General features: G+C 34.0%; 2 protein-coding genes across 3 annotated transcripts; one reads left to right on the top strand and one right to left on the bottom strand.

Moving 5' to 3' along the window:
• Window positions 1-1288: 1288 nt before the first annotated feature.
• Window positions 1289-9794, bottom strand: LOC141344029 (UAP56-interacting factor-like). Its single transcript, XM_073848746.1, has 9 exons — window positions 9581-9794; window positions 9016-9147; window positions 7239-7468; window positions 7005-7126; window positions 6125-6197; window positions 3793-3848; window positions 3013-3087; window positions 2653-2779; window positions 1289-1884 (listed from the first exon to the last, which is right to left on the bottom strand). The coding sequence occupies exons 1-9, from the start codon at window positions 9651-9653 to the stop codon at window positions 1783-1785; spliced, it is 990 nt and encodes a 329-aa protein (XP_073704847.1). The 5' UTR covers window positions 9654-9794; the 3' UTR covers window positions 1289-1782.
• A 214-nt stretch (window positions 9795-10008) lies between these two features.
• Window positions 10009-19096, top strand: cpdp (CPD photolyase). Of its 2 annotated transcripts, none has more exons than XM_073848744.1 (10): window positions 10009-10137; window positions 10234-10577; window positions 12444-12589; window positions 12812-12994; window positions 13125-13283; window positions 14479-14677; window positions 15241-15390; window positions 17289-17410; window positions 17571-17730; window positions 18549-19096. In XM_073848744.1, exons 1-10 carry the CDS (start codon window positions 10124-10126, stop codon window positions 18725-18727), a joined length of 1656 nt encoding a protein of 551 aa, XP_073704845.1. In that variant the 5' UTR covers window positions 10009-10123; the 3' UTR covers window positions 18728-19096. The 2 variants fall into 2 exon arrangements, with proteins under 2 accessions (XP_073704845.1, XP_073704846.1); XM_073848745.1 differs by having other exon boundaries at window positions 10024-10137; window positions 10321-10577.
• The last annotated feature ends 4717 nt before the right edge of the window (window positions 19097-23813 follow it).

The raw sequence follows: 23813 nt of genomic DNA on the forward strand, positions 1-23813 counted from the left end.
CAACTCACACTTATTTATAACCACTTTAATACATAAAAATGGCATGAAAGTATATGTGGGAGTTTTTATTAAGTAATCAGTTTGGTGAAATTTAATGTAATAATCTCCGTGTCTGTGACCAATATAGTGTCTTCATGACGTTTCATCAATCGGCAATGAACGCAAATAATTCCACTGACCCAATCATCGCAGCTGAAAATGATCAATTATTGTCATGTTTTGTTCTGTACTAATCGGTCGAACGAACCAGGAAAAACATTTGGAGAACTATAGACTGCAAAAAGTTATGACAAATCAAGGAGAAGAGTGCAAAATGTGTTTGGGGAACAAAAACGAACCAGGATTTCCAGGGCAAGAATCTTGACGACATTTGTGTTTGTTCATATTTCCGCTCAGGTAGATGAAACATTAGGCTAATATCTTAATTAATATTGCTCGTTCGTATCTTTACCACCTATTAACTTTAGTTTGTCAAAACTTGCACCCTTTCCTCCTTCCCAAGTCCTTCTCTATATGATTTAGCAGCTTCCAAACATTTTTCCGTAGTTTAGACTGCATAAATTAGCCGAACCACGTATAGTACATTAATTGTGAATTGTAAATATTTAAACATTTCAAACCAATAGAAGGTTTGCACTTACGTCACAGTTTGTAGAGTTACACGGATGCACGGCCATACTGGTGATACTATTGTAAACAACAGCATGGATTGCAAGGTTAACATACTACTTAATACCTTGTTCTGCTAATTTGTGCTGTTTCTGCTGGAAGCTGCTAAATCATTTAGAGAAGGACTTAGTAAGCAAGAAGGGGTGCACTATTTTGACAAACTAAAGTTAGGAGGTGGTAAAGATACATACAAGCAGTATTAGTTAAGATCTTAGCCTAATATTACACCTACATAACCAAAAATGATAAGAACAAACATGAATGTCCCTGGAAATCCTGGTTCAGTTTGGCGTTTCCACAAACACGTTTGTTCCCCAGTTTTTTGCATGCTTTTCCTTAATGTGTTATAACTTTTAGCAGTCTATAGTATTCCAAATTTTTTCCCCCCGTCTGACCGATTAGTACAGCCCCAAACATAACAATCAGCTAAATAAGAGAGTTTCGTTCAATTCAGTGGCATTGCTTATGTTCAGTGCCACCAATATGATTTACGACATGACGTGACTTGTGAAAATCCTCCATTGTAATTTAGCTTGAAATACATTAATATATATATATATATATTCATTTGGTATAAATATCAGCTGCCAAAAAATGTGGGTTTCAATAACGAGACGTGTTGCACAATATGTCGAGTTTAATTGAAACATTATAAAACATCTTAAAACATCTTTTTTGCTCTACAAAAAGAACGTGTTCCGTTTCATATAACTGTTTCATGAAAAACAAAGTGTATCCAGAAATGTTTAGATTCATTTAGCTGCAACTGCTTTATGCATATATAAAAAAACAGGACGCCATCACATATCAAGGGCAGTTCAGGAGACGACACAACGTAACTGAAACTCGTGGACAACTGTTAATGCTTGCTTTGTGAGGACAGAATGGCAGCTTTTTAGAAAAAGAAACTAAAAAAACAGTCACTTCCCCAACATCTCCTCTTCCAGAAAAGCAGCTTCTCCACTGTCTGATGAAGTCTCCTCCATTAGGGCTATAATCGATTTGAGTCATGAACAGCGTTAGTTCAGCTCGGGTCCTTGTTTGTCTGTTCTGTCCTGTGGGATTGTTGAGTGTGGATCAGGAACACGTGACTTGGTGTCTCAGAGTTCAGCTCTAGGCCACAGTGACGAATCGGCCTCCTTTGCTGCTCTGCTGTGCTGCCGCCACACGCTGGTCCTTCAGGATGCGGAACCGCTCGTTGAGGGTCATTCCCGTCTGATAAACAGAACAATGAAGATTGTCATCAGGTTTACCACAACTGATGCAAATGTGTTTCTAGCAGCTGTTCTCCAACAGATTGCGGTCTTCAAAACAGGTAAAAGTTCAATACTTAGTGTAATAGTATACATTTTAAACATATTAAAGGATTAGTTCAAGAAGTTTACAGATAATTGACTCACTCCTTGTCATTCAAGATTTTCATGTCTCTCTTCAGTCGGAAAGAAATTGATTTTGAAGGATTTCTCTTTATATAGTGGACTTCTATGGTGCCCCCGAGTTTGAACTTCCAAAATGCAGCTTCAAAGGGCTCTAAATGATCCCAGCCAAGAAAGAAGGGTCTTATCTAGCAAAACAATTGGTTATTTTCTAAAAGAAATTTACAATTTATATACTTTTTAATCTCTACAGAGTACACACAGAGCTAGACAAGACGAGCATTTGAGGTTAAAAGTATATAAATTGGTTATTTTCTAATAAAAATGACAATCATTTTGCTAGATAGGACCCTTCTTTCCTCGGCTGTGATCGTTTAGAGCCCTTTGAAGCTGCATTTTGGAAGTTCAAACTCGGGGGCACCATAGAAGTCTATTATATGGAGAGAAATCCTGAGAAGTTTTCCTCAAAAAAATAATTTCCTTACCACTGAAGAAAGAACCACAAGAACATCTTGGATGACAAGTGGGTGAGCACACTATCTGTAATTTTTTCTTCTGAAAGTGAACTACTCCTTTAATATAAACACATTTCACTGGTTTGTCCTACCTGTTTTCCAACACTGTTAATGTCAAACTGCAGTGCGACACCTTTAGGAGGTTTCCTCTCAGGCTCCGCTTGAGGAGGTGAGGAGCGTGCTGGAGTCACGGGGTGTAGGGACCAGGACTGAGCAGGCCTGTATTGGGCAAAAGAAAACATTAAGTCTGTGTTCCCAAACATGCTGGAAAGAGTCTCAAACGTTAAACCTGCCAAAAACTATAATGAATAAATGGATGTGAAATATGTGTGACTTGTCAGAGAGAACATGCATCTTATCGAGTATCATTTAAAACACAAAACAAACACCAATTACAAATTAAAAATGTCTTATTAAATTGTGCATGTGGGTTTAATCAAATGTAATCATACTCAGGCTGTGTTCTAGCTGTGGGGTTGTCTATTGACACAGTGAGGATGCCACTGTTGTTTGTAGGAGTGCGCCACCTGGTGGAAAAGAGGACAGAAATCAGAGTCTATCAGTATCAACTTACAGTACATCTACACTACAATACAGAAGACTTTGTTACTATAAGAAGTCTCTTCTGCTCACCAAGGCTGCAATTATTTAATCAAAAATACAGCAAAACAAGAATGATGTGAACACGACTTAAAATAACTTTTCTATTAGCATACATTTGAAACGGATCAAAACCTTTTCAAGTTGTCCTAAAACCAAAACACGTTCTTGTCTTAGGACAACTTTAACTTTTTTTGATCCACTTCAACTTTTGACTACTGTATATTCAAAATGTAATTTATTCCTGTGATCAAAGCTGAATTTTCAGCATCATAACTTCTAGTCTTCAGTGTCACACGATTCTTCAGAAATCATTCTGATGTGCTGATTTCCTGCCTAAGAAAACAGTTGTAGCTGCTTATTACTTTTGTGGAAACCATACTATTTTTCTTCATTTTCTAATGAATAGAAAGTTTAAAAGAATATTTATGTTAAACCTGAATCTTTTGTAACATTCTTAATGTCTTTACTGTCACTTTTTATCAATTTAATGCATCCTTGCTAAATAAACCTTAAATTGCAGATCTTCATTTCAAAAAATCTTAATGACCCCAAACTTGTGAATGGCAGTGTTGTAGTCAAGCAGGAATATCACCCAAAAAAATAAACCTTGAAGGATGTTGTTTACTTACGAGCGAGTTCTCTGTGTGGGCTGAGCAGACTTTGTCTTCTGAACTTGCGCATGGACCTATTAAAAAACAAAAACAAATAGTAAAGCATTAATGGACAGGAAGCCAAATGAGTGCACTCATATTTAACTTTCAAATAAAACTAGTATAGATAATATAAACATAACTATTTTGGTATGAACATGGAGTCAGTAATGTCACTTTTTAAGTTGTCTTGAAAATGTATATAAAACAATTCTTGCTTTATTCTTAACTAACATTTGATGAGACTTTGATTCGGTAAGTTTATTCAGCAAAGAATGTCAGAAGTGGGTTTATTTCTTTTTTGTGTGATTCATTAAAAGTACTGGCTCACAAGAGTAGTAAACTAACCAGTAACAGCTTGCTGAAATGCAAATTCTAGGAATAAAAGAACCCCCTTTTAAACATGTCACACATTGCACTATAGTGAGAGCCAATGTGTAACAAAACACTTATTACACCACTTGCAAAAATGTCCTGATAATTTACTCATCCCCATGTCATCCAAGATGTTCATGTCTTTCTGTATTCAGTCACAAAGAAATTACGTTTTTTGTAGAAAACATTCCAGGGTTTTTCTCCATATAGCAGACTTTAATGGTGCTCAATAGATTAATGGGTTAACATGCAGTTTCGGCTCAGCTTCAAAGGGCTCTACACGATCCCGGCCAAGGAATAAGGATCTTATCTAGTAAAAAGATTGGTTATTTTCTTTCAAAAAAATAAAAACAAAATTGAAATACTTTTAGCCTCAAATGCTCGTCTTGTCTAGCTCTGCGATGTGCATGCGCACTCTGTGTACTCCGGTTCAAGACAGTTAGGGTATGTCGAAAAACTCCCATCTCATTTTCTCCTCCTACTTCAAAATTGCCCTACATCACTGCAGAAGTACCGACCCAGTGTTTACAAACTGAACGTGCAAAGAAGGTCAAACAAAAGGGGAAAATGAGATGGGAGTTTTTCGACATCCCCTAACTGTCTTGAACCGGACTGCACAGAGTATGCATGCGCTAGACAAGACGAGCATTTGTGGCTAAAGTGTATAAATATTGCTTTTTTATAAGAAAATGACCAATCGTTGCTAGATAAGACCCTTATTCCTCGGCTGGGATCATGTTGAGCCATTTGAAGCTGCACTGAAACTGCATTTTGAAACTTCAATCCGTTGAGCATCATTGAAGTCCACCATATGAAGAAAAATCCTGGAATGTTTTCCACAAAAAAAAAAAAATAATTCTTTGCGACTTAATTTCTTTTTTCTTTTATACAAAGAAATACTTTTATATGTCATCCAAGATGTTCATGCTTTTCTTTCTTCAGTCGTAAACAAATTATGTTTTTTGAGGAAGACATTTCAGGATTTTTCTCCATATAGTAGACTTCTATGGTGCCCCTAAATTAGAACTTCCAAAATGCAGTTTAAATACAGCTTCAAGGGGCTCTAAATGATCACAGTTTTATCTAGCAAAACGTTCAGTTCTTCCGCTAGATAAGACCCTTCTTCCTCCGGTGGGATTGTTTTTGAGCCTTTTAAAGCTCCGTTAAAACTGTATTTTGGAAGTTCAAACTGAGGGGCACCATAGAAGTCCACTATATGGAGATAAATCCTGAAATGTTTTCCTCAAAAAACATAATTTCTTTATGACTGAAGAAAGAAAGGCATGAACGTCTTGGATGACACGGGGGTGAGTACATTATCTGTACATTTTCGTGTCCCACTTTACATTAGGTGGCCTTAACTACTATGTACTTACATTTAAATTAATTATTTGGTACAATGTACTTATTGTGTACACGTTTTTACATTGTACTCATCTTATTTTTTTTTTTTAACTATATGTAATTGGTACCTTTGTAATTAATTTATGTAATTACCAGTGTTGACCCATCCCTTACACCCTAACCCACCTTTAAACCTATCCATACCACCAAACCGGTCCGTAACCTTACCCATATCCCATCTTAATAGAAGCAAGTGTTTTGCAATGTAATATGACCACATTAAGTACATTGTACTTATTTTTTGATGCAAGTACATAATAGTTAAGGCCACCTAATATAAAGTGTGACCAATTTTTGTTCTGGAAGGGAACCATTCCTTTAAGCATGTATGCTAATTACATTACATATTTAAGTGGAACAACTGGCTCTTCAAAATGTTAAGAGAGTGTCAAATGATCATTTAACCCATTCATCCAGCTTTCTACCTACATTTTCCATGCATGTGCTAGTGACAACAAGCGATAAAGTTAACAGCTGTGCTTTTCACACATCTCCGTGTGAACTCTAGACAGGAAGTACAGTAGCTTCTTACTTTGAGACCTCTTCTGAAGAGGAAGGTGGCCTGTCGGGCTTCTCTCTGTGTTTGCTGAGCAGTTGGAGCATTCCTGTAGAGAATCAACAAAAGACAAACATATTCACATTGAAACAACTTTAAAAATAAAAGTAAAATGACAAGAAATCATCATGATCTTAATTTTCAATGGATATCAAGCCCTCGCCTTTATTTCCATTTTTTTTATCTTTTTTAATATTTGCTCCATGTATGCAATAGAAGCTGCTTTCATTTAAAAGTTTGCGGTCAGTAAGATTTTTTTTTAATGAAATTAACACTTTCATTCATTAAGGATGCACTCAATTATTCAAAAGTGACATTAATAACATTACAAAAGATTTCCACTTCAAATGTTCTTTTTAACTTTCTATTTATTAAAGAATCCTGAAAAAAGATCTCCTTAAAAATATGAAGCAGCAATAAAAGGAGATGTTTCTTAATCAGCATATTTGAATGATTTCTGAAGGATCATGTGACACTGAATCCAGGAGTAATGATGTTGAAAATTCAGCTTTGATCACAGGAATAAATTGCATTGTAAACTATATCAAAGCAAGTATTTTAAATTGTAAAATTTCAAAAATAATACCGTTTTAACGCATTTCACGGCTCGTTCATTCCGAAAATGTTTAATGTACCAACCCCAAACTTGAATGGTAGAACTCATAATTTTGAATTCTGCCTAAACAGGTCAATTTTTGTCTCTTCTGACCATAAACCTCATTTGAAAAGGATTTATTTTTGGAAAACACATGCTTTCACATGGACTTGAGCTAGTTTTGCACCACAATTTTTCATGGGCACGTTCAAACATTATCATTTTATCTCAGGCATTACTACAAAAAAAAACTAATCTTACCATTTTCTTCGAAGCCGAAAGGGTCTGTAAGAAACTGAGCCCTGAGGTTTCTGCGAGTCCATCTGTCTGTTCGGTCTCCTCTGGATCGGCATCTGTCGCCGCTGGACAAATGGCTGAGATCTCTGAAACAGGTCATAGCACGTAGAAAAAGTTTCACCTGAATTCATTCACATGCATACGGCAACAAAATCACCTTTTTAGCTCAAACTCTAAGTGCAAGAATAGTTTCCACACCTGGTTCACAGCTGCACTGCTGGGCATCTGTCGGTTTAGCACCGGTCGGCTCTGAGCAGGTCTGTTCTGAGCGGGTCTGTTCTGGGCAGGTCGGTTGAGTGGACTGATCCCTTTAAACAGGGCGGCATTTTTTCTCGCAGCTAAACCAGTGATGACCCCCTGCCCACGACGCCTGGCCACCGTGGGAGGAAGCTTGCGGTTTCGAGTGAAGCGTTTGTTCACAACACCTCCTACAGACGGCCAAAATAAAACCAATTGCAGAAAATGATCAGATGTGGCTGATTTGCATCAAATAAAACCCTGAATATATTCTAAAACTGTGAATTTATTGTTATATTGCAAGAACGTGTCTTAAGTAGCACGGATATATTTGTGGCAATAGCTAAATCTACATTGTATGGGTCAAAATTATTGATTTCTTTTATACCAAAAAAATATTAGGATATAAAAGTAAACATCATGTTCCATTAAGATATTTTGTAAATTTCCTACTGTAAACTTCAAAACAACATTTTTACATTAGTAATATGCATTGCTAAGAACTTTATTTGGACAACTTTAAAGGTGATTTTCTCAGTATTTAGATTTTTTTGCACCAACAAACCATTCATCAATGGAAAGTTTATTTACTCAGCTTTCAGGTGATGTTTAAATCTCAGTTTCAAAAAACTGACCCTTATGAATTTTTTTTGTGGTCTAGGGTCATATATAAGATATACAGGCAAGAAATTTGAAATAATTTCTATTATTCATATTTACTCCATAATTCCACTGCAATATTATGATATTATTTTGATATTATGAACTATTATATGAGTGCGTAAGTGTGAGGCCTGCTTCTGCCTGAATATGAGAACATATCAGGATTTTATCACATATTGTTAAACATATGGACCATTCTACAGAATTTGTTAAAAGAGCTGGAAATGTCTTGAAAAAAATTCAATTGTATGCAAATTGTAAATATCTAAGGAACACATTTCAAATAATTGTGCAGTTAATTAGGGCCTGAGCACTGCAGTGCGAGGACCCTATTGGAATTGCGCCGTTTATTCTCAAATTGTATTTTTCAAAAGTTAGTCACTATCAAAACACAGTAATATATCATTTAATAAGAAGGATTATATATTGACCTATTAAGATTTTGCTTACATCTTCCTTGTATTCCTAGTTTATTAAAAGGTTTTCTGAGGAAAATCAATAACAATTAACCATATGTTAACTGTGATTTATGAGATTTGTTCCATTTTGAAGCCAGTTTTTCTTTGTAAAAAGTTAATCATACTGATTTCAAATTTAAGGATACATTAGTTTGAATATACATTGAACCAAAACCTATCATAACATCTTAGTTGATAATTCAGCATACTTTATTTTTGTTTCAGTCACGACTGCACATTTTCAGTATTGACAGAAATGTTCTGGTAGGGACCACATCACATTACAGAATTTGAACCCACATACTAAAATACTAAACATTTGCATAACTCAACTACAATTTCGTTTATTTCCCTCAAATAAAGGATTATGTGTTCCCGTTTTGTCACTACATAAACATTAATGACAAGTTTTGGTCGTGACTGTTACGGCAGTGACAATTTTATGGGATAACACCCCAAAAAACCCAAAGATGTAACTACTGAAACTTCAACAAATGTTTCAATAGAGCAATTTTTTTTTTTTACTACAGCAGTCTGGACCAATTCTGTAGAATGACCCATATATAGCAATATGTAAAGTTTTATGTGACAAAAAGAAGAAAACATCAAATTCTGACCTCTTTTAGGTGGCACTGCAGCTCTTGGCACAATTTTCTTCCCTTGGGCGAAGCGACCTTTTACTGGGAGTCTGCGTGTTGGCTTCTGGGACTGGAATTGTTTCTGTTTCTTATTAAGCCGGATAATATCATCTGTAAAATAAGAATGAATAAATCTGATCAAATCACTCTGTGTTGTTCAATTAAAGTAAGCATTAACAATAACATTAAGCACATTAAACTAAAAAATACAATTATGATAAATGAACACGAATTAAATAAAACTGTCCTAAAACATGGTTTGAAAACACATTAATTAACATTCTGTTAAAATAAGTAATACTCAGGAAATGCAGTCAAACGCAGTCTAGATAGACTTTAAACGCCTTTACAAATTAATAAAACACCGTTAAATGAGATATATATATATATATATATATATATATAGTACATAACGACACAAAGAGATTGCTAGTATGTTTACACCTAATCAAACTGAAAATTAACAGGTAAAACGTCAGAATGCTAATCAGCAACACACATACGGCTAACGTTAGTTTCATCAGTGCACTTAACGTTAACTTACCTAAAGACATGTCAACCTTGTCGAGTTCATCTGTACTTCCACCGCCAACCGATTTAAAACTCGATTTGCTCATCTTGCAGTTCGCTCTGTGTTAGAAAAGAAGAAGCAAACGACAAGCAGCCTACACGATCCAACAACTCCAGTGAACAAGACAACACTAGCAAACTAGCCAGCTTTCAATGAGCGCTAGACGTTTCTGCGCATGCGCTGAACTGCGCAGTTCGCGCTGAGGCTCTTGGGAAATGTAGTTTGATGAAAAAAAACAAGAATAGAATTTACTGTACAAATCGTAAAATGCAGAATACATTATATATATGATACTTGTTAGTATTTGAGAGATTACAATCAAGTTTTGCGCAACAAATTCTTTGTTATTGTTTTGAAAACGCGTCGTTTGGTAACACATAGGCAGCGTAAGCCCCGCCTCCAGCTATCATTGGTCAATGAGCGGTGTTACAAAACCAAGCAACTACACGTGAGAAAAGTGTGCAGCTTCGCAATTATCTGTAATACTGCATTTCGTTTCAGGTATTCGACGAATGTATGCTTCATATTAGGTAAAAACTGTTTCTTTAATACGCTCTGTTTTTGCAATGCATTGTGAGTCATATGCAAATTTGCTAGCAGTGTTTGTCTGATTTCTATTTGTGTAGGTTGTTTTCTACTTGTTTGTACATCAGAAACAGCGGAAGAGCGCTACTCTGTGCCTTCAGCCATCCAAACACACTTGTATTTTACAGCATTATGTCTGCAAACAAACGCAACCTGAAACGCCAGAAAGAGTCACCGGACAGCGCCGGTGGGAAGCAGCCGAAGTTAACGGGAGGGAAAGGGAGAGAGTCCGGCTGGCTGCTGAAGGAAGTGACCGAGCTCCGCAAAGCAGCGCAGGGATGCGAGTTCAACAAAAAACGCCTCCGTTATTTATCAGACACCCAGAAAATCAAACAGGGATCTGATGGGGTCCTCTACTGGATGGCCAGAGACCAAAGAGTCCAAGGTGAAGTATACAGAGAAAGAGAAAGTTGCTCCATAAATTGCTCAGTGCTCAGTGTTACACATCGTTCATATGTTTGGGGTCGGTAAAATATTTTTTTTTTTACATTTTGTTTTATTAAATAAGTCTCTTATGCTCACAAAGGCTACAGTAAATCAGTAATATTGTGAAAAATTTATTATAATAATACTTGTATTTGTAATTTTATTATATGTTGTTTATTTGAAATTACTGTTTTCTGTTCTATTATATTTAACATCTTTTATATATGTTTCTTCTTGTGGGAAACATAAAATATGCATAACGTATACATGGACGTTTAGTGTTTGCAGGATGGTGATGCATCAGCTAATGTGTTATGAAAAAAAAAATATATATAAATATATACTACCAGTCAAAGTTTTTGAACAGTAAGATTTTAAACGTTTTTTATTGGATCCAAAGTAATTTTGAAATATTTTTACTATTTAAAATAACTCTTTTTCTATTTGAATATATTTTAAAATGTAATTTATTCCTGTGATTTCAAAGCTGAATTTTTAGCATCATTACTCCAGTCACATGATCCTTCAGAAATCATTCTAATAAACCAGTAGACCAGGCTTGTCTAATTATTATCATTATTATTATTATCATTATGTTGAAAACAGCTGAGTAGATTTTTTTTCCAAGTTTCTTTGACGAATAGAAAGCTCAGAAGAACAGTATCTGAAATAAAAATCTGTAACATTATAAATGTCTTTATCGTCACTTTTGATTAGTTTAAAGCATCCTTGCAAAATAAAAGTATTAATTTCTATAATTTCTTTTTCCAAAACAAAACATATATATGCAGACTCCTTAATTGGTATAGTGTATAATATTTCAAAAGCTTTTTATTTCAGATAAATTCTGATCTTTGGATTTTTCTATTTATCAAAGAATCCTAAATTTTAAATATTAATAGTAAATATAAATGTTTCTTGAACAGCAGATCAGCACATTAGAATGATTTCTGCAGGATCATGTGACACTGAAGACTGAAGCAATGAAAATTTTGCTTTGATCACAGGAATAAATTACATTAAAATACATTAAAATAGAAAACAATTATTGTAAATAGTAAAAATATTTCAAAATGTTACTTTGGATCAAATAAATGCAGGCTTGGTGAGCAGAAGAGAATTCTTTAAAAAACATTACTGTTCAAATACTTGGTAGCATATATGTGACCCTGGACCACAAAACCAGTCATAAGGTTAAATTTTACAAAACTGAGATGTATACATCATATGAAAGTTCAATAAATAAGCTTTCTATTGATGTATGGTTTGTTAGGATAGGACAATATTTGGCCGAGATACATCTATTTGAAAATCTGGAATCTGAGGGTGCAAAAAAATCACCTTTAAAGTTCTCCAAATTAAGTTCTTAACAATGCATATTACTAATCAAAATTTACATTTTGATATGTTTACAGAAGGAATTTTACAAAAAATCTTGAAACATGATCTTTACTTAATTTCCTAATGATTTTTGCCATAAAAGAAAAATCAATAATTTTGACCCATACCATGTATTTTTGGCTATTGCTACAAACATACCCCAGCGACTTAAGACTGGTTTTGTGGTCCAGGGTCACATATACATGCATATGAACAAATTTCCAAATTAGTTGGCAATATTTTTATTTGAATTTATGTCATTATAGCAACATTATGAATGCAGATTGAATGATTGCAATTAATTAGCCTACATGTTTATTGTCACTTTATTGTGACTTTCAATTTAATGCATCATTGCTCAATGCGAGTATTAATATCTTTTTAAAAAATCATATTGACCAAAGACTTTTGAACCGTATGTAAATTGGTGTTGTTTGTGTTGCAGATAACTGGGCACTGATCTATGCTCAACAGCTGGCTTTGGCTGAGAAACTTCCTCTGCACGTCTGCTTTTGCTTGGTGCCTCGATATTTGGATGCGACCTACAGACAGTACGCCTTCATGCTAAAAGGACTGCGAGAGGTGGCAAAGGTACAGAAATATTACATAACTTATATGCAACATCATTGCATCTGTCATGGAGTGTTTGATATGTCTGTTCTGTTGCATACAAACAAATCTGCTTCAGCTCATATTGAGCCCCACACCCCTTTACAAAACCGGTGTTTCTGATTGGCTGGGGCTGCACTCCTAAATAGTGTACTCTAGGGACATTTAATGAATGTCATTTTTATAAAATGTCTCTTTTTACAGGAATGCAAAAGCCTGGATATTCAATTCCATCTGCTGTCAGGAGAACCTGCACAAAATCTGCCAAGCTTTGTTAAAAACTGGAAGTTTGGAGCAGTTGTCACTGACTTTAACCCTCTCAGAATCCCTCTTCAGTGGATTGAGACTGTCAAGAAACACCTTCCGTCTGACATCCCCTTTATTCAGGTGTGTTAGTCTTTATCTTTATTATTTGTCTCAGTTCTTGTGTTCTGTGTCATCAGTACTGTAGTGCTTGTTTCTGCCAGGAAGTACTGATTTGAAACCATGGTACATTTTCCTGCCGCTCTGAATCAAGGTTGATGCACATAATGTGGTGCCTTGCTGGGAAGCATCTGAGAAGCTGGAATATGGAGCCAGGACAATACGGGGCAAAATCACTAAACTCCTGCCAGAATTCCTCACAGAGATTCCTCTTGTGGACACTCATCCACACGCAGCCTCTCGTACAGCAAAGGTTTGTTTTTACAGTAGTTGTACCAGAGATGTGATTTTTTTTTTTTTTTTTTTTTTTTTTTTTTTTATATATATATATATATATATATGGATTTTCTATTTTTCCTTAATCACAAACTGCATAAATTTAATGAAAAAAAAATCCATATATATTGGATTAATGAGGGTTACCATTTCATACACAATAGTATTAGTGGAGTGGTAATATTTCTTTATTGAATACGTTTTTTTAGAATTTGAATAATAATATTAATTTATTTTTATTATTGTTATTGTTATTGCTGTTGTTGTTAGTGGTAATACTTATAATAATAATAATAAGTGAAATTATTAATAGTAATTATAACGAAAATAAAAATAGTAACATTTTCCATTATTATTGGTAGTATAATTTTATATAATATATTTTTTAATTATGAATATTTAAATTGTTTATTTTAAAGTCAAATAGTATCATTGAAATGTAATGTTTTTATTGTTTTAATTATATCTTATAATAAAATATTTTAATAAATGATTATTAATATGAATTATTATTGTTAATTAGTGTTAATGTAATTATTTTTATTAATAACAAGATTGTTATTATCATTATTAAATATTCTTTTTTTCAGTAATATAATATAATTGTAATGTGAATTTAATTATTTATGCATTTAATTTATTATTTATTAAAATAAAAATATAAGAAGAGTAATTGTTTATTAGGTCATTATTAACGTTAATAATAATTATTGTTAATATTGTTATCATTTTTTTATAATATATTTATTTTTAAATTATTTATATAAAAAATTATTTTAAAGTAAAATAGTATCATTGGAATGTAATGTTTTTTTATTGTTTTAATTATATCTTATAATAAAAATATTTTAATAAACAATTGTTTATATGAATAATTATTATTGTTGTTAATTGGTGTTAATAATTATTAGCATTAATGTAATTATTTTTATTAATTACAATAATAACAGTATTATTGTTGTTGTTATTATTAAATGTTTATTTACATTTTTTCAGTAATATAGTAACATTGGAATGAGAATATAATTATTTAATTTATAATTTTTTGGTAAAAACGTTTTTGTTTTTTTTCTTGGTCCTTAGCTGATAACTTGCCTGTTGTAATTTATGAAGAACATTTTATGTTTTGTTTATTGTTTGCTTCCTAACGTGTTTTCTTCTCTGTGTTTCAGCCAGTGGATTGGGAAGAGGTGCTGTCGTCTCTTGAGGTGGACCGCAGTGTTGGAGAGGTGGACTGGGCTCAGCCTGGCTCCTCTGGCGGCATGGCCATGCTGGAGTCCTTCATCGACCAACGACTGCGTCTCTTTGCCTCTCACAGGAACAATCCCAACTATGACGCCCTCAGCCATCTCTCCCCTTGGATCCACGCTGGTCAGTTAGAACTCCATCTTAGTGCTTTAAAATAAAAATTAATGTGACCCTGGACCACAAAACCAGTCATGAGTCAATTTTTGAAAGCTAAATAAAAAAGCTTTCCATTCATGTATGGTTTGTTGATGGGACAATATTTGGCCAAGATACAACTACTTGAAAATCTGAATCTATTAAGAAGTACTTAGCAATGCATATTACTAACCAAAAATTAAGTTTTGATATATTTACAGTAGGAAATTTACAAAATATCTTCATGGAACATGATCTTTACTTAATATCCTAATGATTTTTGGCATAAAAGAAAAATCGATAATTTTAACCCATACAATGTATTGTTGGCTATAGCTACAAATATACCTGTGCTACATAAGACTGGTTTTAGGGTCCACGATCCCAAATGGGGTTCAAAACAACAGAAAAATCATTTTACAAAATTTTTGTGATCAAATGAAGAAAGAATGAGTGTGAGAGATTGATTTTTGGGTGAACTACCTTTATTTCGTACCAACCACTTTCTTCTAGATGTAGGGTATAATAGTTGATATGTGTTTTTCTTGAAGGTCAGTTGTCTGCTCAGCGTGTCGTGAAGCAGGTCAAACGAGAAAAGAACGCCAGCGAGTCTGTGTTGTCTTTTACTGAGGAACTGGTGGTGCGCCGGGAGCTCGCTGACAACTTCTGCTTCTACAACCACAACTATGACAGCATTTCAGGTGAGCGCTGTGCTCAGGGTTTCTGTGGGTCTTGAAAAGGTCTTTAAAGGTTTTAAATTGTAGCAGAAAGTCATTCATATAGTGACCTAAATTCTTATAGTTGTGGCATTAAATGTTGCATGCACTGCAAAGAATAAATATCTTAAAAATATCAGTAAATAAATATAAAAATAGCATTTTTGTGTCTTGTTTTTTAGTTTGAATATATAAACATCCTTAAATCTGCATACATTTACTTGAGATACAAAATGTGGATTGTTAAAGTCTAGTTTTATGAGAAATTAAAAAAATGTCATGAACAAGTATCTGTCAAAAGGGTCTAAAAACTTGTTTTCCTCTTGAATTAAGTAGATTTTTCTAACCCTATCAGCAGATTTGTTTGTTGTTTTAATCATAAACACACTTCATTTTGATCAGTTTCTCAGAATACAAGATTTATCTTTAGTAATTTTGCTTCTTAATGTATCTTGATTTAAGAACCTTTAGAAAATTGCACTGGAAAACAATAAAAATACAAAGGGAGAACATCAAATGTTTGCATTATGATCAGAAGAAATAGTAAACGTTAATTACTCACCCTAATGTCGTTCCAAACCTGTAAGACCTTCATTCATCTTTGGAACACAAATTGAGATATTTTTTTTAAATCTGAGAGCTTTCTGACCCTTCATAGAAAACAACGGTACAACCACATTTAAGCCCCTAAAAGGTAGTAAGCACATCGTTAAAATAGTCCGTGTTACATCAGTGGTTCCACCTTAAGTTTATGAAGCTTCAAGATACTTTTTGTGCACAAAGAAATCAGAATCAATAACATTTATTCAAGTTTTTTTTCTCTGCCCTGCGTTCTCAAGAGTATTACGACTGGGCCTTGAATGTGGTAGTACCACTGCTGCCTATGCAGATTTCATCAAAAATATCTTCAGTTTAGTTCCAAAGATGAACAAAGGTTATACTAGTTAATGACAGATTTTTTTATTTTTTTGGTGAACAGTCCCTTTAAGATATTTTTGTTTGTTAAAATGAATAAAAAAATAAAGGAGATCTGCTGGAAGTTGTATTTTCAAACTGTTGCTTTTGTGCTCCCTAGACATTTACATTTAGAGAACATATTGATGTATTGTGTTCTCCTTAATTAATAACTTGTTTCTTTCATTTTCTTTAAAGGAGTAGTTCACTTTTTGGAACAAAAATTTACAGATAATGTAATCACCCCCTTGTCATCCAAGATGTTCATGCGTTTCTTTTTGCAGTCGGAAGGAAATTGTTTTTTGAGGAAAACTTTTGAGGATTTCTCTCCATATAATGGAGTTCTACGGTGCCCCTGAAAATCCAAAATGCGGCTTCAGATGGCTCTAAACGATCACAGCCAATGAAAGAAGGGTCTTATCTAGCGAAACGATTATTTTCTAAAAAATAAGCTACAATTTAAATAATTTTTAACCTCAAATGCTCGTCTTGTCTAGCTCTGTGTGTACACTGTGTAGAGATTAAAAAGTATATAAATTGTAAATATTTTTAGAAAATAACCGACCATTTTACTAGATAAGACCCTTCTTCATTGGCTGGGATCATTTTTAGAGCCCTTCGAAGCTGCATTTAAACTGCATTTTTGGAGTTTAAACTCTGGGCCACCATAGAAGTCCATTATATTGAGAGAAATCCTCAAATGCTTTCCTCAAAAACAATTTCTTTACAGAAGAAAGAAAAACATGAACATCTTGAATGACGAAGGGGTGAGTACATCATCTGTAAATATTTGTTCTGAAAGTAAACTACTCCTTTAACTGGTCTTAAAAGGTCTTAAATTTACCCTCAGAAACTCTTCACACAGTGCATTTACAAATGCAGAAAGCTTATTCCATGCCTTTATTTAAATTCTATTTTTCTGTGCACAGGTGCATATGAATGGGCGAAGAAAACTTTGCAGGATCACGCTAAGGACCGCAGACAATACCTTTACACAAAAGAGCAGCTGGAGAACGCCAAGACCCATGACCAGCTGTGGAACGCTGCACAGGTAGCTCAACATAAGAGTTTTCCTTGAAACACTGTAATCAAAGTGTGTTTTTTGGTGGCTTGTAGTACAGTTTTTATGTCTCAGTAGTGCTGCTGTAATTGCAAACCCAGTAAATCAATCTGTTAAATGCATTAAAATAAAGTTTCTCGACATGTTGTAGCGTCAGTTGGTGTTAGAAGGGAAGATGCATGGGTTCCTGCGCATGTACTGGGCAAAGAAGATCCTGGAATGGACTGCATCCCCCGAAGAAGCCCTCTCTATTTCTTTATATCTGAATGACCGTTTGTCTTTAGATGGCTGCGATCCCAACGGATACGTGGGTAAGAAACGTGATGTTTTGATTTCTCTAGCACATCAAACACATTCAGCACAACTTTTTCAACATTTGTAATAATAGTATGTGACTCTGGACCACAAAACCAGTCTTAAGTCGCTGGGGTATATTTGTAGCAATAGCCAAAAATACATAGTATGGGTCAAAATTATTGATTTTCCTTTTATGCCAAAAATCATTAGGAAATTAAGTAAAGATCATGTTCCATGAAGATTTTTTTGTAAAATTCCTACTATAAACATATCAAAATGTAATTTTTGATTAGTAATATGCATTTTTAAGAACTTAATTTGGAGAACTTTAAAGGGGATTTTCTCAGTATTTCGATTTTTTTGCACCCTCAGATTCCAGATTTTCAAATAGATGTATCTCGGCCAGATATTGTCCTATCCTAACAAACCATACAGCAATAGAAGGTTTATTTATTGAGCTTTCATATGTTATATACATCTCAGTTTTGTAAAATTTAACCTTATGACTGGTTTTGTGGTCCAGGGTCACGTATATGTATCTTAAGCAGCAAATCATCATATTAGAAAGATTTCTGAAGGATCATGAGACACTGAAGAGTAGAGTAATAATTCTGAGAATTCAGCTTTTAATCACAGGAATATATTACATTTTAAAATATTACATGGGGAAAAAGTTATTAAAATATATTTAACAATATTATAGTTGTTACTGTATTTTTGATCAAATAAATGCAGAAACTTCTTTCAAAAACATTAACAAAACTTACCGACCTCTTATCAAACTTTTTGTACCTGGTTATTTGAGTTAATTACTCTTCAATATTCTTCACAGGCTGCATGTGGTCCGTCTGTGGCATCCATGACCAGGGCTGGGCAGAGAGGCCCATCTTTGGCAAAATTCGCTATATGAATTATGCCGGCTGCAAGCGGAAGTTTGATGTGGCGCAGTTTGAAAGGAAGTATGCTGTGATTAAAGAGACCCCCAAAAAAGATACCAAGAAATCTATATGACGTGCATCTAATTTCAGTTCTCATTGTTTGTACTTGTTTTAGAGGGACTGTATTTAAGGGGCCTTTTTTTCTGGCAGACATCTGTAGTAAGAGAATGTTTATTGATGGGATGCTATATTTGTTATGTTGTTTGTTGGTATAAAGGCTATAGACTATGGTCTGTGTTCAAATCTTGTGTGTTTACATGTACAACTTCTGATATTCTTTTCTAATGGATCATAGGCCATATATGTTTGGTCTGATGTTACAAAGTGCTGTATGATCGTGCATTGCAGACTTGAAGAAAAAGCATTGCAATGCTGTTTTTGTGCAGTTTTTATGTGCTATGGTGGAAAAATCAATCACCAAAAATAAACCTTTTTGCACAAATGTCTTGTATTGACTTACATTTACACTGCTTTAGATTATAAACTCATACTGAAAATCTAAAACAGTGGTTATCAACACAGATCTCACTAGGGGGCCTCAGTGAACTTCTGAAAGAGCCACATGATGATTTACAATGATTGAAATTAATTTATATTGAAATGGTAAAAAAAAAAAAACAGTTATTTTAAATAACAAAACCTACTATTTTATTAAAAGCATGAGGTTCCTGACATTTCTTGAATGAAAAATAATTGACACTGGACCATAAACCCAGGCTTAAGTAGCATAGGTATATTTGTAGCAATAGCCAAAAATATACTGCGTGCGTCAAAATTATACATTTTTCTTTTATGCCAAAAATCTCTAGGATATTAAGGAAAGATCATGTTCCATGAAAATATTTTGTACATTTCCTAACATAAATCAAAATGTAATGTTTGATTAGTAATATGCATTGCTAAGAACTTCACAAGATTTTCTCAATATTTTTTGAACCCTCAGATTCCAGATTTTCAAATAGTTATCCTTACAAAGCTTGTTTATTCATCTTTCAGATTATGCATAAATCTCAATAAAAAAAAAAAAAAAGACCCTTATGACTGGTTTTGTGGTCCAGGGTCACAATTGTGGTTAATTTATTCAATATTTTGACATTCTCAGTTTTTGTTAATAAATGGTTTGAAAACATGTGCCCATGTGATAAACAGAAGAGAACATATATACACTATATTGCCAAAAGTATTGAGACACCCCTTCTAATGAACAGGTTTGACTACTTTAGTAATTTACATCAGTTCAAATCTTAATGTTTAAGCATGTAATGATATTCTAAGGAATTATGTGCTTCTAATTTTATAGCAACAGTTTGGACATGCAGGACCCTTTCTATTCTAACATGACAATGCCTCTGTGAATATAGCTAGGCTCAAATAGAAATGATTGATTCAGTCAGTGTGGAAGAACTTGACTGATCTGCAGAAAGCAAAGTCCTAATCCCAGCTGAACACCTCTGGTGTGACTTTAAATGCAGACCTTGAACCAAAAACTCCAAACACCAATGACTTGAACATACACTACATGGGACAAAAGTATTGGGACACCCCCTTCTTTAGAACAGAAAAAGGCACTTCCAAAACTGTGGCAACATATATGGAAACATACTTATTGCATTCAAAATTTGTATTTCTATCTCTGTTGCAGCTGTTTTGAATTTGTCTAAAATGATTGTACCCATGCGTACAAGTCATTTGAGTTTTTAGCTCAAGGTCTGCATTTAAAGTCACACCAGAGGTGTTCAGCTGCATGGGAATAGGACTTGGCTTTATGCAGATCAGTCAAGTTCTTCCACACTGACTGAATCAATCATTTCTCTATGAACAGATCTAAATCTGTATTAGCTACATGTTTAACTTTCAAAGATGTACAATAACCTGTATGTAAGATATAATATGTGAACCTGGACCACAAAATCTTAAGTAACATGGGTAAATTTGTACCCATGCAATAGCCAAAAATACATTGCATGAGTCAAAATGATCTATTTTTCTTTTTATGACCACAAATCATAAGGACATTAAATAAAAATCATGTTCCATGAAGATATTTTGTAAATTTCTTACCGCAAATATATCAAAACTTAATTTCTGATTAGTAATATGCATTGCTAAGAACTTCATTTACACAACTTTAAAGACGATTTTCTTAGTATTTAGATTTTTTTCCACCCTCAGATTCCAGATTCTCAAATAGTCGTATCTCGGCCAAATATTGTCCTATCCTAACAAACCATACATCAGTGGAAAGCCTATTTCTCAATTTAAGAAAATTGGTTTTGTGGTCTAGGGTCACATATGCCTTGTGTTTTGTCTTATATTATTCTCCCCCATGTTAGGCGGAAATGAAGGGTTTTGAATATGAGCATAGACATATTAAATAGACCAATTATTCTTTCAGTATATCCATTCACATTGGAATAGTTTATTCAAATATCTTGAAATAATGAGTTCAGTTTTCATGAAGTGTTTTCACCCATTTTTCCTCAAGCAAAACAGCAGACCAGATATCAAAAAGAAACTTCCAGTAAAAATATAAACTACAATCGTAACAGATAAAAGACAATGACAACTGATTTTTCTGTTCTTTTTAATGGATAATTCATTTAAAATGTTCATTTTGATATAAGGATGCATATGTACAATAAGGATACAATAAAATGATTCAATATTTAAGTATGTCCAAGGCTGAATATATAAAAAGCATTGACATGTTACTTAGGAATACAAGTGAATTTATATTGATTGAATAAGCATGTTAAAACAAGAACATGAATAACAACAGAAGATATTAACTGTAATGACAAATGATTTAAAGAATATTGTACTGGTCCTCCAGATCTGGCTATTGGAAATATTTACATTACTTAGAATAATATATAAATATATACATTATTTAGCATATTATGGCATTGACGAAGTCCCATGATATAAACAGTGAAATGCAAGCACCTTTTTATCTCGGATCTGACAGATGGTGTATTGCTCTGCGTCATGCAGAGAAAATCAGAGAGATAAATATTGAAAAGTAAACAGGTGGAGGAGCTCAATAAACTTGAGTTTGAGAGATCTGTTATCAGCAATCATGCCTTGAGCAAGAAATTTTACCTTAGAGAGACATCACGATACAAACATCTGCAGAATCAACATCAGAACTATAAATCTATAGTTCATTTTTAGCAAATTGTTCATTTATAGAATATATTCTGAATATTTCACATTCTCTGATTACTACATTCCAACAGAAGTTTCTTATATGCGATGGATCACTGTATGCCCTTGAATGGCTCAGGATAGTATAAGGAGCAATACTTTTAACCTTGTAGAACACAAGTTATAACAAATATAAACATACAGTTGAAGTCAAAAGTGTACATACACCTTGGAGAATCTGCAAAATATTAATTATTTTACCAAAATAAGTTTTATTTCGTACTAACCTGAATAGGATATTTCACATATAAGATGTTTACATTTGATCCATAGCTGTGTTTTTTTGTTCAGTGATAGTTGTTCATGAGTCCCTTGTCTGTCCTGAACAGTTAAACTGCCTGCTGTTCTTTAGAAAAATCCTTCAGGTCACTCAAAATCATTGGCTTTTCAGCATTTGTGTACTTGAACTCTTTACAACAATGACTGTATGATTTTGAGATCCATCTTTTCACACTGAGCACAACTGAGGGACTCATATGCAACTATTACAGAAGGTTCAAACGCTCACCAATGCTTCAGAAGGAAAGACGATGTTTTAAGAGCCAGGGGGTGAAGACTATTGAACAGAATGACGATGTGTAAATTTTTCTTATTTTGTCTAGGTATCATATTTTTTTTCATTTAGTACTGCCCTTCAGAATCTACAGAAGATACATAGATGTTGCCCAGAAGACAAAAAAAGTAAAATTTACCCTGGTTCTTAAATTGAAAAAGTTTCCACCCCTCTGCTCTTAAAGGAACACTCCACCTTTTTTGGAAATAGGCTCATTCTCCAACTCCCCCTGAGTTGATAAGTTGAGTTTTACCGTTTTGAAATCCATTCAGCCGTTTTCCTGTTCTGGCGATATCACTTTTAGCATAGCTCATTGAATCCTATTAAACCAATAGCATCATTTTCAAAAATGACCAATGAGTTTTGGTATTTGTCCTATTTAAAACTTGACTCTTCTGTAGTTATATCGTGTACTAAAACCGGCGGAAAATATAAAGCTGCGATTTTCTAGGCCGATAAGATTAGGAACTATACTCACATTACTGCATAATAGTCAAGGAAGTTTGCTGCCGTAACATGACCAAAGCAGGCGCAGAAATATCACGCCAGTCACATTGAACGTTAACTTGCTGGGAACTAATTTTAGGTGCTGCGTGATATTACTCCGACTGCTGTGTCCATATTACGGCAGCAATTTTCCTTGACTATTACGCTGGAATGGGAGCCTATAGTTCCTAATCTTATCGGCCTAGAAAATCGCAGCTTTACATTTTCCGGCGCTATTAGTAAACAATATAACTACAGAAGAGTCAAGTTTTAAATAGGACAAATTTTTGTTGGTCATTTTTGAACGCGATGCTATTGGTCTAATAGGATTCAATGATCTATGCTAAGCTATGCTAAAAGTGATATCGCCAGAACAGAAGAACGGTTGAATGGATTTCAAAACTGTAAAACTCAACTTATTAACTCGGGGGGAGTTGGAGAATGAGCCTATTTCCAAAAAAAGTGGAGTGTTCCTTTAATGCATCAAGTTTCCTTCTGGAGCATCAGAGAGCATTTGAACCTTCTCTAATAGTTGCATATGAGTCCCTCAGTTGTCCTCATGTAAAAAAAAGATTGATCTCAAAATCATACAGTCATTGTTGGAAAGGGTTCAAATTCACAAAAATGCTGAAAAACCAAAAAATGTGTGGGACCTGAAGGACTTTTCTGAAGAACAGCAGGAAGGTTAACTGTTCAGGACAAACAAGGGACTCATGAACAACTATCACACACACAAAACAACAACAACTGTGGATCATTCAGGTAACAACACAGTATGAAGAATCAAGTAAACTTTTGAACAGGGTCATTTTTAGAAATTCAACTATTATTTTCTCTTGTGGACTATGTAAATATCTTTTATGTGAAATATCTTATTCAGGTCAGTACTAAATAAAAAATAACATGCATTTTG

This window comes from Garra rufa, chromosome 10, assembly GCF_049309525.1.
Source record: "Garra rufa chromosome 10, GarRuf1.0, whole genome shotgun sequence".
In the NCBI taxonomy this organism is placed as follows: Eukaryota; Metazoa; Chordata; class Actinopteri; order Cypriniformes; family Cyprinidae; genus Garra; species Garra rufa.